Here is a 17,560-nt window from a genome sequence, read left to right on the forward strand (position 1 = left end):
TGATTTAACTCAGTTTTAAATTATACATAGCTTTCATAAACACAAAGGATAAAGCAGTGATCATGAAGAAATGTGTAAATGTTACATGAAATAATTTACAAACATTGGCCTTTTATAATGTCTATCCAATCACATATTTTGGCAGAATATATAGTAAAAATATTTTAACCGAAATATTTGAATGACAGTGTTTTCCAGCACTTTGGCTCCCAGAATGTGGATTGAGTCCCACTCTTGGAAATGGGTTATGAAGTAAAAGTGAAAAACACTTGTTATACCTCTTCCATACATATTTACCTACACCACACTGACCAGCAGTTAGCATGAAATGTTCACATATGTTCAAAATGCAATCCCTTTTTTCTACATACGTTATGCCACATTTTCAGAAAATATTTACAGAATCGTGTCCTGCTTTAACATGGTCTTAGACCCTTGTTCTAAACATCACATGCTAGAGAAGAAAATGATTTGGGAGGTAGTAACAATTTCGTACCACTAGATGGCATTCTTCATGCAAAATAAGAAAAACATCATGAATACGGGTCCAAAAACATTCACTTACTAGGTACTTTTAAACAGTTCAAATAACGTCATTGTATGGCACCTTCCATTTTTTCTTGCACGTGTGTTTTCATAAAGTGTTTGAAGTAGCAAGAAATAGTTGTTGAAGGATATGTATTTTTACTTCAGTAATAATAGAGCTTTGATGCAAGTAGTGGACTGAAAATATATTTCAGAAATAATGCAATTACCGTCAAAACCTAAATTTGAACTATTTCTCATCTAAATGAACATCCAGAACAGCTGGACAAATCAGTATTCCCTGCAGTGGAAGCGGGAAATGAAGCAGGAGGGAAAGCAGACCCGCTTCGAACGTAATTTCCCGTACGCGCTCCTGAAAGGAAACCTTCCGCAGTCTGTGCGTGGTCACATGCTACCTGACCGGCGAATGGGAGACTCAGCCTTGAGCCGACAACATGTCACTACATGGGATACAAGGAGCTACATGACAAGTGCAATATTGAATGAAATTAACAAGGGAACCGGGAGAGATGGGTTCACCGTACCGCGATGGTTTTTATTGTAAGCCGCTTTGGCGTGGAACACTCTGAACAAGCGGTTAGAAACGGAAGTGAAGAACCAGGTAGGGAATATATCATCAGCTAAGAAGCTAACTTGCTATAATATTAGTCTTCAAAAGACGAATGAATTCTAGCCAGCGGTTAGCTTTCTAGACGTGAACACTGTTGCCTGACAGCCTGGGAAGCTGAATGGCTAACCTAAACATAGTCTCTAAGAGATTTGAAAACATGCACGCTCGTCATCGTCACAAGCCTAAAATAGAATAGCTTTTGAGCTTGTTTAAAGTATGATGTGCACCGGTATGAACCAGAAAAAGCAGCAAAGAGATAGCATACATCCTATATTATATCTTATTTCTTATATTGTTATCATCAATCGAATTGGTATTTAAATTAATTTAAGATTAATTATGCGCACGCCAGTGCTAATTTGTAAGGAATTGTGTCAGATACATTGTAACCTGTTTGCTGGGTAGTCTGTGTTCTGTTTTGTAAATACAGGGTTCTCCACGCTGTTATTATAGTGAGCTCGAGCTATTGGGAATATCACTTTATAGCTTTATAGTGGGCTATAAATGCATAGCGTGTATATTATACTAATATTCCTGATACACAGGCATAGAGAATAGTTTTCTAGCAATATACCCTTATCATTCCGGACGTTAAAAGTGCACCTTGCTGTGTAATTAAAACAGAAACAAGACTATTCACATGGTGCTCTGTCGGCACCTTATAGTCGCAAAGCTCAATTCATGAAAGTATGTCAACCTCTTTGAGGCAACTCATACATGAGGTCAGCATACATGGAAAAATGGTTTTCTTTCGTACTCAGAGATGAGCGTTTATTTTATGTCCTAAAAACAGCTTCACTGTATTGTATTAGAATCGAGAAAAGGTGTTAGAGAAGTTTGTGGTGCAATATTCAGCATTCACCTCAAAAGCACACAACAGACATAGGCCTGCGTCTGAGTTTTACCAAAAGATCGAATCTTTGCTCAGAAGTGAGGCTGGCCACCAATTTCAGACTGCTATCTTGAAACAGCTGTAATAAATACATACTAAAGAGTTCCATATGTTCACTTCAGAGACTGTATTCACCATGAATGATGCCAGAGGCCAATAAAATGTTTTTAAATTGTAAAGGGTCATTTGGGAGACAACTGTAGTATTGTGTAGTTCTTTACACCCCGCCCTTGTCCCATACACTTATTTTAAACACAATGGGAATAATTATGCTGCTAGGCTGTGCGAAAAGAAAAGGGCATTATTGGTCTTTGTGCCAGCTGTGGCTGTTCTACGATAACTAGGGCACATTACTTGCTTTCAGTCCGAGACCCACAGAACAGTTCAGGGCAGATGTACTATGATGTAACTGAATGATGTACCTTCCATATTCTTTAAACTGTTTCTTTTGAAAGAATGAACATTGCCTCCTTTTTGGGGGTAAATTGTAGATATTAAGAAAACTCATTAAACATCAGTGAGTTGCTGATATGAAAAACACACAGAAACATTTAAATTCTAATGACATATTTATGAAATATAGTAATATTATGATATAATGATAATTTATTTACATTATAACTATAGTAATAGCTACCTTGAGCAGATATTATTATCTATTATGATTGCATATGTCATAGATGTTAGAGAAGTTGACTTTTAACCAACAGGCTACAGGTTGAAAGGGGATGTTAGGTGTTTAACCTAGACTGTTCCTGTCAGTCCAGCTGACTAAATGGTCAATATGTCAGAATGTTTTGTCGCTGTGTATAAGGGCATCTATCTGCTAAGCTAATAAATACAGTTTTACATTAAACATGGACTTGGAGAGAGAAATGAGCAAAGCAGCATGCTGCTCTGGGTCACAGAATGCATTCAAATGAATGTACACATTGTGTGTGCATACTAATGAGGCTGTTAATCACATGGAGCTATTGGTAGTCAATAATATAAATCTATCAAGAAGAGGTAAGTGTTTGTTATGTTTATATACTGGTTCCTTTAGCAATGCCCTATACTAATTGATAAGAAGTGAGATTTAATTTGCAGCGACAGGAACAAGCAACTGTAGCAGGTGTAAAATATGGAAAATTCCAAAGTACACTGACCTAATCGGAGAAGACCTTTAAAACTGAGAAGCCCGCTGCGGACAATCCAATCTGCCCTGTTAGGCGTGAGCTTGCTTGTTTTGGTGTTCTGCTCTGTGAACGCTTATGGGTCCTGTTGCACTTCTCATTGTTTTATCTCATTTGCCACTCTCCAGTCTCCTCTGCAAACTGATTTTAATTTAAAAATACATGAGAGGATCAATTCCAGTTCATTAGGTATTTCAATAGCTCTGCAATAAAAGAGTGTTGTAACATTCATGGTTTCTTGGGTCAGTACCTCCTACCATGAATATGGCCTGTTTGGCTTAACACATAGGATGATAGAATAGTGCAGTCGAGTTACATACTGTGAGTTCATGTTTTTCATGGGAGGAGACGCCAGCACTAATCATTTCCCACCACCGCATTTTGCTTGACCTTTGGAAAATGAAGCAATTTTAGTGATAAAACAGTGATACTTTATATAGTATTTATACATGTAGCAGCATCACCGGTAACTAGCTGGGGAAGGCTTAACAGGTGCTGTAGAAGTTGTTCACACATTGTGTTATAATTGGCAAAGGCTGTATTTTTAGGGGGTTGAAGATGCTGTATGCCTAATGTGTGTGTTTTTGTATATATGGACAATCTGTTGCTGAAACGAGCAGCTTACAGCAGAAAACAAAAATATTAACATGAGGCCTAATTTTGAATATTACACCTAATTTTCATAACACATGGCAGAATTAAAATAACCATAAAAATGGTGTAATGCTCAAGATTAGGCCTACGCACCAATATTTGGGTTACGGTAAAACCATCTGAAAGCTGATAGAAGATGCATATTGTCTCAGTGGATTTCTTGCAGGTTGTGGACTAAATTCTTTGGGGAGAAAACACCCATGCTAGTCTAATTAAAGCATCCTTACGGCTGACTCTTTCTCCTGAAGATAGAGGTAGAACAATATTTGTTTCAGAGTATAAGCAATAAACATTTTTTGGCATAGTTTTAGCTGAATACTTGAGGCATTTTCCTTTGACAATATGTATTTCTACCAAGCAAATGAACTCAACTTTCCCTTTGAGTTGTGCAAAGATTCAGTCATTTGCTGACTTGCAGATAGACATCCCAGGGGCATCTCTGAGGGGGTGAAATCTCTCTGGTAACAGCTATCACACCCTTTTCATTTTCAAAAGCATCAGCTGCTCTCTGATCTCTCACGTATATAGCAGTGGAATAATGAAGAGTTTGTAGCATAATGATTTCGCTGTTATGCATTCAGCAACTGGTCTTGTCTTGCGGCTTTAGTTGTAATGTTTTAAAAGGTAAGAGAAACTAACAGTAACTTGGCAACATAAAACAATGTTTTGCCTTGAATGGCAAACAAGGTATATTTATACCAGCTGCGTGTGAACAGTGTTCTAATTAGCAAGCACCTTGCTGACATCATTTTGCAGGTCTGAACTAGCCAGAGCTTAATTAAGTAGAAGCTCCCATTGATGAGAATATAAGATCATACCGCTAAGTTGTTTTATCCCTCCTTAAAAATCAATTTGCTGTGGCCCACTGAATATACATGACGACACAAACGCCAGTACACTATTGGAAGCATAGTACTTGGACAGATCATCCATCCAGTTATAATTCACGTGTACAGGTCAAGATTTACCCATCATGTCTGCATAATTTACATGCTTCAATGTGTAGATCAATATTGTAAGGGACCTAGTTTAGGTAAGGTGCTTTAGTTTACAGTACCTGAGGGAAATATGGTTTGTAGCTGCCTTACTGCAGCTGAGTTATCAAACACATTTTTCCTGCTTCTTGGCATTACTTTCATCTTTGTCTGGTGATGTCACAATTTCATTTAATATTTTGTAACTAATCTGAATGGATGTTATGATGCAATCCTTATGCATTTACATACATAAACATCTTTAGTGGAGTATATATCATAGGAAAAAGTAGGTAACTAGGGAATGTGTATGAAGTAGTTGCAAATATTCGGCATACCAATACACATATATTTTATAAAATATTTTGTGAGGTAATTGATTCACAGGAATGTATTTGGTATGTAATTTTGTACTGCAAATTGCAGTCTGTTAATAACGCAATAATTTCTTGTTTAAGGCAAGAAAACTGTGACAATACTATTATTAATTATTTGCATTGTAAATAATAGCATTACTTTGATATAGCTCTTGGAGGCTGAATCATTTTATTTTAATTATTATCTGAATGTAGGTATTTGAATATATGATCTAGTAATTTCTGTATTGTTAAATGAGTCAAATTTACTTTGCGAGTCATCTTTACTGAATTTTCAAATCCTATTCTGGAGTAATAGGATTAGCTGGTTAATCCAGGGGGAAGCAGAAATAGCTGTCTAATTTTTCGTTCCCAGTGCCATTTTAGACCTGCGGGAGTCAGTGGGAGTCATCCATGTCCGCTGCTTTCTCCGCCCCTTACTACAGTGGGAGGACTCTGTTATTTACCTACACGTATAGTGCAGGTCACAGTGTAACATCCCTACCGTCACCACAGAGGTCTGTGGCGACATAGATGGCAGACAGAAAAAGGAAGTAGACTGTGGTGGATTGATGGATACACTGGTCTCCTCATTGAGACCAACAGAGACCAGCTGGCCAGTGAGAAGGGCGAGGCACCTGATGTGGATACTGTATGGGTGCAAACGGTGTGTACTGGTATGAACCTACTAGTGGTGCCATTCTTCTGTAAAACCTGAGGGTAACGACTCATGCCTCTGATTGTTTTATTTAGTAAATTTTTTTTTTAACATGACTTTCATTAGCAAAGATGCGGATGACCATTAGTCTCTTCAGGGTGTTACTGGTAAGGAACGTACTCTTGTGTGAAAGTTTTCTGATGCAAATCATTCATTTGGTTTTGTAAGAGTAAACATTACCTTGGCGTCCAGTCATCTTCTTGTGGTGCTCTTTCTAAAGCTCTTAATGTAGGGCAGTGTGTCAAACTACTCCGTGTGAAGATAAGCTTATGTGTGTAGCTGGAGCCTTGTGGTACCGTTGATGTATTGCGTAATTGACTCACGTCCCCCCTCCTCCTCATTCATAGCTAACTCACCATACAGTCTATGGCAGCACCCCCAACCAGGACAATGAATTGTGAGGAATCTGACATGATGTCTTGTTGGATGCTTCTCTCAGCCCATACTGACCTTTTCTATGGGGAGATCAGATACACTGAATACCAACATATGGATGGAGTATTAAATTAAATCATACGGCGAAGAATTTTAATGGTTTAATGGTAAATTGCACATACGCATGTTGTGAAGTCTTTGTGGTTAATGTAATGAAAAGTATTTCAAAGGTGCTGTCATGAAAACATTTTTTAAGAAAATGGTGAAGAGGGAGTCTAAATCAGTCACTGGTTAACAAAATATTATAATGAGGGGATTTAATATTGGTTAGTTATTTTTTAGTAAATAAATACAGTATTTTTTGAGATTGCTCGTAGCAGTACAGATTGTGAGAAGATTTTTTTTTTGTATTCTGCTCATTGTCAGCTATTATAAATTGTGTTATTTTTAACTTGGCTGTCCACTCATTGAAGCAAGTTGTTGCCAAGATTGCGGCACTTGAGGTTACATTGTGGTAAGTTATGCTTGTTATCTTTTTGTGAACATATCCAGCTATTGTTAAACCATGAGCAAGCTGGTAGATGAAAAAGAACAGTAATTTAAAGGTGCCAAATGAAATGCTGCCTACAACAGATTATGGAAGTGGGCTGAAATTCATCTTCCTTTTCCTTGTTGTGACCTTGGTGTAGTGCACATCATCAGATCCATATCCTCCCAGTTCTCAAAAACTCACCAAGAGCTTACCTGCTGCTTCATAGCAAACACAAGTGTCAGAACAACCTTTCACCTGATAATCCTTTTATTGCGTGTTGATGGTTTGGGTTGTGATGCTTGGATAATATTACATACTAAACAAAAAATGTCAAAATCTATACTCAGACATTACATGTAGACATTTACAAGTATCTGTCATTTAAATGACTCCTATCAACCAGAGTAAAAGGTACTGCTTCTGTTTTAATCTTGTGAAGTAATCCAGTTAAACTATGAAACCCCTTGATGATGAGGTATGGTTATCTGTTTTTTAATGATAAACTCAGCACCTATATCATGCGTTTTCTGTAATTCTGTCAAAAATGACTGCTAGCTATGTGATTGTTTTCAGATGATACCAATTTTATCATTGTCAACATTATAATTCATTATTATATTAATGAACAAAATATCTCATATTGGTGTAAAGAAGAAAATGCATGGATAAAATATTTATCAGAAGCCCTGTCTAGTGTTCTTACAACCATCTATCATCTTGCTAAAACTTATATTTCAGACTGATTTATTTTTTGCAATACGTAAGGCGGAAGTTACTATGGGGTGCCGACTTAGATGGAAATTATTACAGCGTGACTTGAGAACTGCTCTAGCACAAGTACGGTAGTGTTGGGTTTGTGCTTTATGAATTTCCTGCTGAATTAACATTTGATTAATAAAATTATGCCTGTAGATGTTTTTCATAGGATATGCTTTTACACATCTTTAGAGACTGTTATTTAAATGTGTAAAGATACCATACTGTCCAGCATATTGTTTTGATTCATTTTGGCTGAAATACACATGCTGCTTGGATTTATTTCATACATAAAACACAAGGATGCTTTTAATTAATCTTACCAATTACTCTGGACACCACAAACTGATACTGAGTGAAGAATGTGTGAACAACACCAGTTTTATCCATGTTTGTTTATTCACAAGCCTAGTGGGTGATACTTTTAACATCCCACGCTCTGAGTCAGTTATACACAATCGCTTTCTGCCTGTCTCTCTCCCGTTCTCTCTCTGTCTCACACTGACACATATGATTTCACACTAGTGTACACATAAAATTCTAATGACCACTCAAAGAAATGACTGCCCACTCACACATTAATGAGCAAACACACACACCCACACCTGTACGAACACACAAGGAGCTGAGACAACACATTGCACTGAGTCACCTTAAAATGGTGTCCCAATGGGATGCACTGAAGATTGGGTGTACCCTATAAATAGCTTTGATTAGTGGCAATTTGGCTATACGACCTGACCTCGTTATCACGCTTTTGCAACAGATCATGCAACAAAGGTCTGTTTACTGACAATACCATATTCATACATAATAGATTTTTATTTGCTGTTTATATTGTTGCAATACTCAATGGGCACAATGGTTTAAAAAAGCAATTTCAGATGAATAGCTTGTCAGCCACAGAGTCACTGAAAGACCTCAGATGGTTTAGTTGGATGGTGTGAACACAGTCTAAGTGTAGTATCAGTTTGTAAGGAGAAGTGTAATGTTACCGTACAATGTAAATGAGTCTGAAAATACTGTCCAACAGTCATAGTATTCTAACCTTACACTATGAATTAAACATGTGATATCCAGTGCATGTTAAAATAATTCTAAGTGACCTCAAACAAAGTATTAGATACAATTATATCTTATTAGGAGTTGTATAGTTGTGTTTTTTGGTTTGCACTATATCAAAACAACCAACAACACTTTGCACTATATCAAAACAACTAACTAAGGATATTTTGGCTAATTAAGTTAATTCACACCTCAGAGGAAGAACATAGGCTACTCAATATATAATAAGATATTTTGTTGTTCATTGTTTTAGGAGACATAGGAATATGTTTCCAGAAGTCACTCACACCCCTGAGATAACACAGAATGTTCAACAGATGGAAGTTTCCAGAAACTGTGTTTGGCTTGTGTAATGACAGTCACTGCAGTAACAGACGTAATGTGAGAGGTTAACAGTTGGCTACTGATATGCAGAGATCCCTGGTGTTAAATTGACACATGGCAAGCATTGTGTAACATCCTCTCTTGACAGATAAATCAATTTTGTAAATTAAGAAGTGTTGCTTAAGATTAGTACAATGCTCAGGGGATTAGGTAATCCTATCAATAATTGAAGGTGCACATGGGTAGCATCTTCCAGCAAGGACATTGTGATAGCATCACTTGCACACTTAGCTTATCCAGGTTACTGTGGCAAGGAGTACCATGTGAACACTAAACATGATACTCTGGGAAATTTGCCAACACAGTTAAACATCCACTGCTTCCGGTATGCTTTGATTTTTTAATACTTATATATTACATTTTTGCTGTCATTCTGCATTGTATGTGTGTGAGTGTGTGAGCTACACTGAACTCCACAACACGATATCTCAATGACACAGACAGCACCTTTCTCAGGGGTGAGACCACGCCTATCTCCTTAGAGTTCATTGGCCAGGCAGTGACACAGTGACTCATTTTGCATGCCTGTCTCTCCCAGGGGCGTCTTGCCGGGCAACAGACGCCTCCTCTCCGAATGCCTCGCTTGCCTGCTGTTTGTTTTAGCCTCAGTGCTGAGCTAAGGCTCCTGTCTTCACACAATGCTTGCTCCCACCTTCCAGGCTCTACCATGGCAGCAGGTGTGCTGAGTGACCCGCCCTACTCCACCGCTGGAGCCCGCAGTGGGGAGCATACCTCAGAGATGGAGAGGGATCCTCCAGGTAGGCAGTTACTGTCACAGAAGTGACGCTCAATCCACAGCCCTACAAAGAAGTACATTTATGTAAACTGAAGTAATCAAGAATCATCAAGAAGACATGACCAGCAAATGGAGCCATGGATTGAATTATAAATGGTATAATTAATGGTAGTAATAGTTATTCCAGAGTTGATATTAATGATGAGGACATTTATAGGAAGTAGAAACAGCGTTACAACAAAACAATCATGAAATTAATCATGAAATACCTCACAATGGGCTTCTGGTATTTTCAGCATAGTTTCAGTTACAAAGCAGAGCAAACATTCTCATACCATTGATAATTTGTCTTAATTAAAAACCTGTAATATTTCATCTATGAGTCAGTTTGGATTTTTGATGCTGTTTTATTTTTTTCTGTAATACCACTTTTATATATAGTTGGATGGGTTGCAGACAAGACAACAGGATAATAACTTTTACAATTGCTGTCACACTTGACCATCTTCCACTTAAAACAGCTTGAAGGAACTTACACTTCTGGTCAAAGAGACATACTGTAGGTTCTCTATGTAACTGAGAACCTGAATGTTTGAAAACTGGGAGTGTCTGTCCTGTTGAAACTGGCATAATGAGTCTTGGACTTAATTGCAACAATAAAGACCTAAAGGCTAAAGTTATTCATTCGTGTACACTACATACATTTCCCTGTATGGGTCATGCCAAAATCGTTGCCACATTTCCAAATGAAACATGTTACAACTGTTTCTCCCATGCATTAAACAAAAACCTAGATCAGTTTCACAGATGCAGCTCGTTCCAGCTGAATGTTTGCACTGGCCAGAAGACAGCTTGGGTTTAAAAGGGCTAGTGAATGCGTAAAGCAGCTAAGTACAGCATCACCTGAATTTTCCCATGAAATACTCCTCAAGTTACATAAAATGTATATGCAGCAATATAAATGAAATAAATAGGGTAGAACATGGTTTAATTAAATCATCAGATTGTGCAGTAATTATGGTGTTGCGATCAGATGCTTGTTTCTCCATGTAAAGGTCCACGGTAAATCAGGTCTTTTCACAACTCATTTTATTTCAGCATGTACACAAAGAGACTTCACACAGCCTCCCACTGATGACTTAGTAGCTGGTTGCCATGGAGACGTTTCAAGCGCAACCGATGAACTGACGGATTGTGTTGGCCTCTCATAACACTTTTGTGCCACCGGGCTATTGTACAATGATGACTCACTGTTTGTGGAGTGCCATTCATCTGACGCCTCGGCTTCAGCAGACGGCGGTAGTGGAAGGATAGGCATTCGTCGTGCGCCATGCAGCGCCATGTCCGCAGGTCCCTGGCCGGGGAGATTCTGAGCGGTCTGAGGAAAAGCCGGCGGCACTCTGCCTCCGATGTCCTCCTCAAAGTTCTTCAGAGGCGGCGCAGCTCGGCGGTGGAGATCCTGTCCTCTTCCACTCAGAGGGTCATGGTCGCGCTCAGCATGGCGGAGGCTCACGCAGACCTGAGAGGAAGGAAACGTAATGCTAACAGAACAGCCTCGCCTTTCTCTTAAAACTCCTCTGTTGACTGCTTGTTCTGCTGGTAGCACTTGGCAAACTCACCATCTTGTCCTCGTGGTGATTTAGTCAGGGCATCTTTTGCTGCAGATCAGTTATGTACGTTTAAAGGCAGACGTCAGTAAGAGGTTAAGAGTCTTGGCCAACATGAAGGTTGTGAGATGGTTACGTTCCTCCGAAGACACGCTGTTGCTAGGACTCTACGGCGTTGGAAAATATCAGGAATAAGTGTGGCAATAGGGGAAAAGCGGAGGGTCTGAATGTGTGGTGTGGTGGGAACAATGAGAGTGGCGTGAGATTGAACACCGTGTTCCTGTTTTCCTGTGCATTCCTGATTTTCCCTCTCCTCCTTGCCTCCAGTGAGCACCAGGGTCCCCACTGCGAAGTACACGAAGGTAGGGGAGACGCTGAGGCACGTAATCCCGGGCCACATGCAGTGTTCCATGGCGTGTGGAGGGCGAGCCTGCAAGTACGAGAACCCCTCCCGCTGGAGCGACGAGGAGCAGGCCATCAAGGGGCTCTACTCCTCCTGGTAAGCAGCACAGCATCTTGCAGGTTTTAAATGTTCCGCTTGTCAAAACTGGCCCGAAAGACTCTTTACCCTGAATTTCAAATCATCAAGTCAGTGCATGTGGTTGGCCACACTTCAGCCAAAAAATTATTTGCTAGTAGTGTATTTTTATTTGATTGTAGGCATGATAGAGCTGCATTCAGCTGCAGGTATCAAGGTTGATATTTATATCAGATTAGCTCAAAATAAATGCATTAATGAAAGTGCACTTACTCACTTGGAGTGTTAAGTGTGAAGAGGACTGCAGATCTGAAGGTGATTTGAGCATTGTAATAAATACTCATTGAATAGTACTCATTCATGTAAACATGCTGTTCATTTCAGGATCACAGACAACTTGCTGGCTATGGCAAGGCCTTCTACAGAAATCATTGAGAAATACAACATCATCGACCAGTTTCAAAGGTATAAAAACTGCACTTTTTGAGCTGAAATTGCTCCATTTTAATGGTAATGAGGAAGTAATCAATGTGTCGTATGATGATACAGTAATACATTTTAAAAAGGATTCTTGCAAATGCAAAATATGGATATACTGGACCTGGATAAGTCCAACAGCATGTGTTATCAGAAAGTTCTGAAAAAGCCTAAATCCCCTTTCCAGTGTGGGAACTGGCTCTGAGGGTCGGATCTTGTGGAGGTGCATGGTGGCTCTGAGGGTCGGATCTTGTGTAGGTGCATGGTGGCACTGAGATTCGGAGCTTGTGTAGCTGCGTGATGACACTGACGGAGAGAAGAGGGACGTGATGCTGCCACGTGTGGCTTTGCTGACTGTGACTCTGTCCCTGTGCAGGTGCGGCCTGAGGACAGTAATTAACCTACAGCGCCCAGGAGAGCATGCCAGCTGTGGCTACCCGCTAGAGCAGGAGAGCGGCTTCACGTACCGACCTGAGACCTTCATGGAGGCAGGCAGTGAGTCACACCTTCGCTATTCTTCCATCCTAATTATTGGCTTAGCGCTAATGGATTCCTGCCTATTCACCAAGGATGAAAAGTAATTATTTTTCACCAACAGCAAATGGGCAGTCAGAAGGGCGTAAGAGGTCTCCTATGGAACATTTTGTATTGCATTTATTAATTATTCTTTGAAGTATTGAAGATATAATGCATTATAAAAAGCAAATCCTTGTTTTAGATGATATGGAGTGATTTCAGTTCTGAAAAAAAACTAAACTTGCATTGCAGTTATTGAATGCATTAACTGAGTTTGATCAATTCAGTTTCATATCAATTTCATTACATACGTTAAATACGAGTTTAAGTTTGGAAACCTTAAATTCACTTTCAGGTGCATTCAGATTTGGTACTAAATTCTGTTCTGTTCAAAGTTTAAAAAGACAGGCATTTCTTTTACTATCAAAGACCATACAATAATTAGACTTGTGTCTCTCTACTTTGACTATGCATTAGCAAGGAGTGCAGACGTCAGATTCCACAATTCATGTGAATGACACATGAGCCTTCTTCTCCCATGTCAGCATCTGTTAACCCATGCTGTCAAATTTTTCTCTTGAAATTCACTTTGTTACCAAAACTTGCATTTTATTCTCTTCTATTGCAATTGAATCATTGTAATGACTAGCACATACTGAAAATCAACTACATTTTGAATATTTATAGTTGGGGGCACTATGCATAGTTAATGTGATGATTATAATTTTTATTATATATTTGAAACATGACGACTGACACAATAATTTTTCTTTTAGTTTATTTTTACAATTTTGGATGGAAAGACTATGGTGTGGCTTCTCTTACTACGATCCTCGACATGGTCAAGGTGATGTCATTTGCGATCCAGGAGGGAAAAATGGCTGTTCACTGTCATGCAGGGCTTGGAAGAACAGGTAAAAAAACAATAATGAGAACAGAACTAAAATTGATTTTCATTTCATGTAAGGTGGAGAATATAAAGCTCCCACATGGACACTTAAGTGTAATTAAGTCCTGGTCCTTTGAGATTGTGCATCCTGAGTTCATTTGTAATTCCTATTAATGAGGCTTTGCTAATTCCTTGATTAATGCATCAACTGTGAAGTCAGGATTAGGTATCAATAAAATAGAAAACTGCAGAAAGAATTGAAAAGACAGGGTTCCATTTATTAATTTTTCATCACTGTTTTGTACAGGTGTGTTATTGGCCTGTTACTTAGTGTTTACTACAAGGATGAGTGCTGACCAGGCCATTCTGTTTATGCGAGCGAAAAGACCAAACTCGATCCAGACCAGAGGGCAGCTGCTGTGTGTCAGGGAATTTGCTCAGTTTTTGGTCCCATTGAGAAACGTCTTTTCCTGCGCTGAGCCCAAAGCCAACCCCGTCACCCTGTCCCAGTACCTGACACGTCAGCGCCACCTGCTGCATGGATACGAGGCGCGGCAGCTGAAAAACACGCCAAAAATCGTGCACGTCGTCTGCAAGCTGCTGTTGGATATTGCGGAGAACCGACAGGTCATTCAGGAGGAGGTCTTGGAGATCCCTGACCTCACGGCGGAGGTGGAGAAAACCGTCTCTCAGCAGGCCATCCAACAGCTGGGAAAAGAGATGATAGGGAAGGGCATCAGTGTGCCCTCTCCACGCCCACCCAGTCTGCCCAAACTGCCCTCGGTGCCAGCCAATGATGCAGTGCTCCCCAGCGATCACGACTTGGACCCACTGTGGAACAGACAAAATGGCGGACGTATCAAATCTGGGCCCTGCCTGCGGAAGAGCTACAGTGAATCTGACGTGCACAGGGTTGGAGTAACCTGGATCCTGGTAGACAGCCCTCTGGCTGTCCAGGAGGCCAAACCCTTTACCAACACGTTGAGCAAGCAGTGCTTGTCTCAGAACAACCTGGCGGAGGACCATGAGCCCCACGAGGCCATTCCGTCTTCTGTCCCACTCTCCCACAAGCAGGGCTTGCTCTACAGCTCCACCAGCTCGATCTGGGAGCAGTCGAAAGCAGCCCACGAGAAATCAGAGTCCCCCCTGTTTCACAGGAGGAGGCCCCTGAAAGGCGGGCACCGTAGCTTATCCCTGGGCTGCACAGAGAGGGGCGAGAAGGTCAACAGCAGAGCTGTAGTATCAGCCTGGCAAGCCGAGCGCAAAGCAGTGGCCCATCAGAACCAATCCACCGGGAGAACATCACCAGTCGAGGCTCCAGAGTTTCATACTGGAGATGGCAATGATGAAATAGATAGATCGCCAGAGATCCCCACTTTCACCCTCCAGGCAGAACTCCCTCCGGATGCACGGCGGTTGCGGGTGGCTCAAGCATTAGCAGTAGAGCTAGACGAGGATTGGGAGGAGCACAGACAGAAAGTCTCAAGTTGGCAGGTATGGTGCAGTGACATACAGGTAAAATGTGTCTTCATCACAGCATTTTGCAGTGGCTGCTGATTTCTACATTGTCATGATACAAGTAAGGCTATCACTCGTATGTTATCACTTGTAAAATGTCCTCAAAGTCAGTTTTTATGTAACAAATTAGATCACTTTTAACCACTGGAACTACTACAACTACAATGGAAAGGTGGCCAGCTGAGTGCATTGACATGATGCCCACCATTTCATTAAAGCAAATCTGAATAAAATTGAATAAAATTCAAAAAAAGTTGAATAAAATTGTAAAATGGAAACTTAAGATAAGGTGCTTTGAGTAAAATGGGCTATAACCTCTGTTAGCTGCATGATGACGTGCTGGAAGGCTTTTCCAGTGGATGCCTACGTAACACACTTTAGTGATCAGTGCCTCGGCAGATGAGGTGATACAGACAAGGTGACTAGTTTGACCTTACAGACGGAGCTCAACTCCAGAGAGGGGGCATGGGAGCGGATGTGCACAGAGCGAGACCCCGTCGTCCTGGCGGGCATCATGTGGTCCTGGCTGGAGCAGCTGAAGGAACCCATCATCACCAAAGAGGATGTCCAGGCCCTAGACAGGAACCACCAGGACCTGCAGCTTGCCCTCAGCTCAATGGACAAGGTAAGGGTTTTTACCAGACCGAAGTGTGGCTGTATGTGAGTGGCATGCTTTGTCTCCGTGTTCTTTCTGAGATGCAGTCTTTGCCAATATTTTTTCCTGCTGCAGCTCTGATTAATCTGACTGGAAGCAGGCTTGAAATACCAATGCTTTACTAAGCCATTTTGACTGATGCTCTTTTAACGACTGAGCAATTATACAGTCTTTACCTGACCTGAGTGGGGGAAAAAGCCAACAAATCAGTTTGTGAAATGTCATAAAAATAAACCATGTCATTTTTTGCAGTGGAATCTCAGTGCATTTTTCTTTGTTTTACCCAGTACGATGCTCAGGCAGCCTGACGATTTTGCATATGTGGTTATTTCGCGCCATGGATGTTGAGAGAAGGTCCAACTCATTGAGCTGCTGGGCTCAAACTAAAATGTGACCCTTACATTCAAAGGAAATACAGTGTTGTGCAAATAATAAACATTCCACTCCATACTCTGTAGGGCCCCAAACAGACGCTGGTGTGCATTCTACATTGTGTAGCACATTTAAAGACAATACCAGAGGAGGCTGAAGCCGCTGTTCTGGACCGCACAATAAAAGCTTTCACCAAGGTAGGTTTTCATAAGTCCTACCATATTTCAAAATGACCTGAAAAGCTTTAAGTTTAGGTCAATTACCGCTTTGTTTTCAACCAGATGGGTTCTGATTCAGAAGAGGAGATTACCGTGCACAGGACCCTGAAAGCGATCCTGAAGCCAGTTTTACATGACATGAGAAAGAAAGCCATGGAGGAGCTAGAGACACCTTGTTACTGTATATCAGTCCCCTGAGCCCCCTCAGTTAGAACTGTTCAAGGGGAAGACCACATGCAGGGCAAAGCAAAAATGATTCTGCAATGATACCTACTACATTTCACACTGAATTATGGCATAGATCAAGATTCACTGCTGCTACTTAAATTTCATTTGTTGAATAATGTTACCATTTTAAAGAATGTATTTCAAGACGTGATGTTATCTCTGCATCAAGCTGTTTTTCATTTGACACTACTTGTAATTGTTTTTGTTGATGTTTTTGAAAGAAAAAACTGCCATATGTTTTTGTGCCATCATGCTCCGTTGAAGGTTTATTTGAATTGTCGTCTGCAGTGTCTTTTGTAAAGTCAGGTCTGTGTGTTTTGAATATACTAATAATGTGTATTATTAATGTGTATGTTTAGTTTATATTTAATATATGTTATTGTTTGTATGTTGTTGAATGTTATGTAAAAGAACGAAGCCTCATTTGATGAGCAACATTATTGGAAATATTAACGTAGTTTTCCAGCATGCTGCAGCAAGTGCAGAAAACACCTCTTTCTCTATACTATTTAATTGAAACCAAAAAATATTTTCACTGTGCAAAACTGAATTGTCCTGACAAATATTGTCAATATATTTTATTTATTAATTTGTTTCTAATGGAATTTTTAAGTGAAGTGAATACTGTAAAAAAGAATTGAAAGAACTAACAAATGCAAGGTTTGCTTTATGATTGACATGATCTTTTGATGAGATCTATAATAGATTAAAATGCAAGATTCCTGTAAACCTGTAGAATAACCTGTCATAATGCTGTTAGCATTACCTGAAAAAAGAATACCTTTAAGCACCATTATATTTTGTCAAAAAATTTGTTCTGTTTGAGATT

General features: G+C 40.0%; 1 protein-coding gene across 1 annotated transcript; it reads left to right on the plus strand.

The window, feature by feature from the left end:
• Nucleotides 1-960: 960 nt before the first annotated feature.
• ptpdc1a (protein tyrosine phosphatase domain containing 1a) lies at nt 961-17,314 on the plus strand. The gene is made up of 10 exons (XM_036531193.1): nt 961-1,147; nt 9,697-9,795; nt 11,708-11,879; nt 12,243-12,323; nt 12,712-12,830; nt 13,628-13,765; nt 14,048-15,234; nt 15,698-15,883; nt 16,372-16,482; nt 16,567-17,314. The coding sequence occupies exons 1-10, from the start codon at nt 1,075-1,077 to the stop codon at nt 16,699-16,701; spliced, it is 2,301 nt and encodes a 766-aa protein (XP_036387086.1). The 5' UTR covers nt 961-1,074; the 3' UTR covers nt 16,702-17,314.
• Nucleotides 17,315-17,560: the final 246 nt, after the last annotated feature.

The sequence above is a fragment of the Megalops cyprinoides genome, chromosome 6, assembly GCF_013368585.1.
Source record: "Megalops cyprinoides isolate fMegCyp1 chromosome 6, fMegCyp1.pri, whole genome shotgun sequence".
Lineage (NCBI taxonomy): Eukaryota > Metazoa > Chordata > Actinopteri > Elopiformes > Megalopidae > Megalops > Megalops cyprinoides.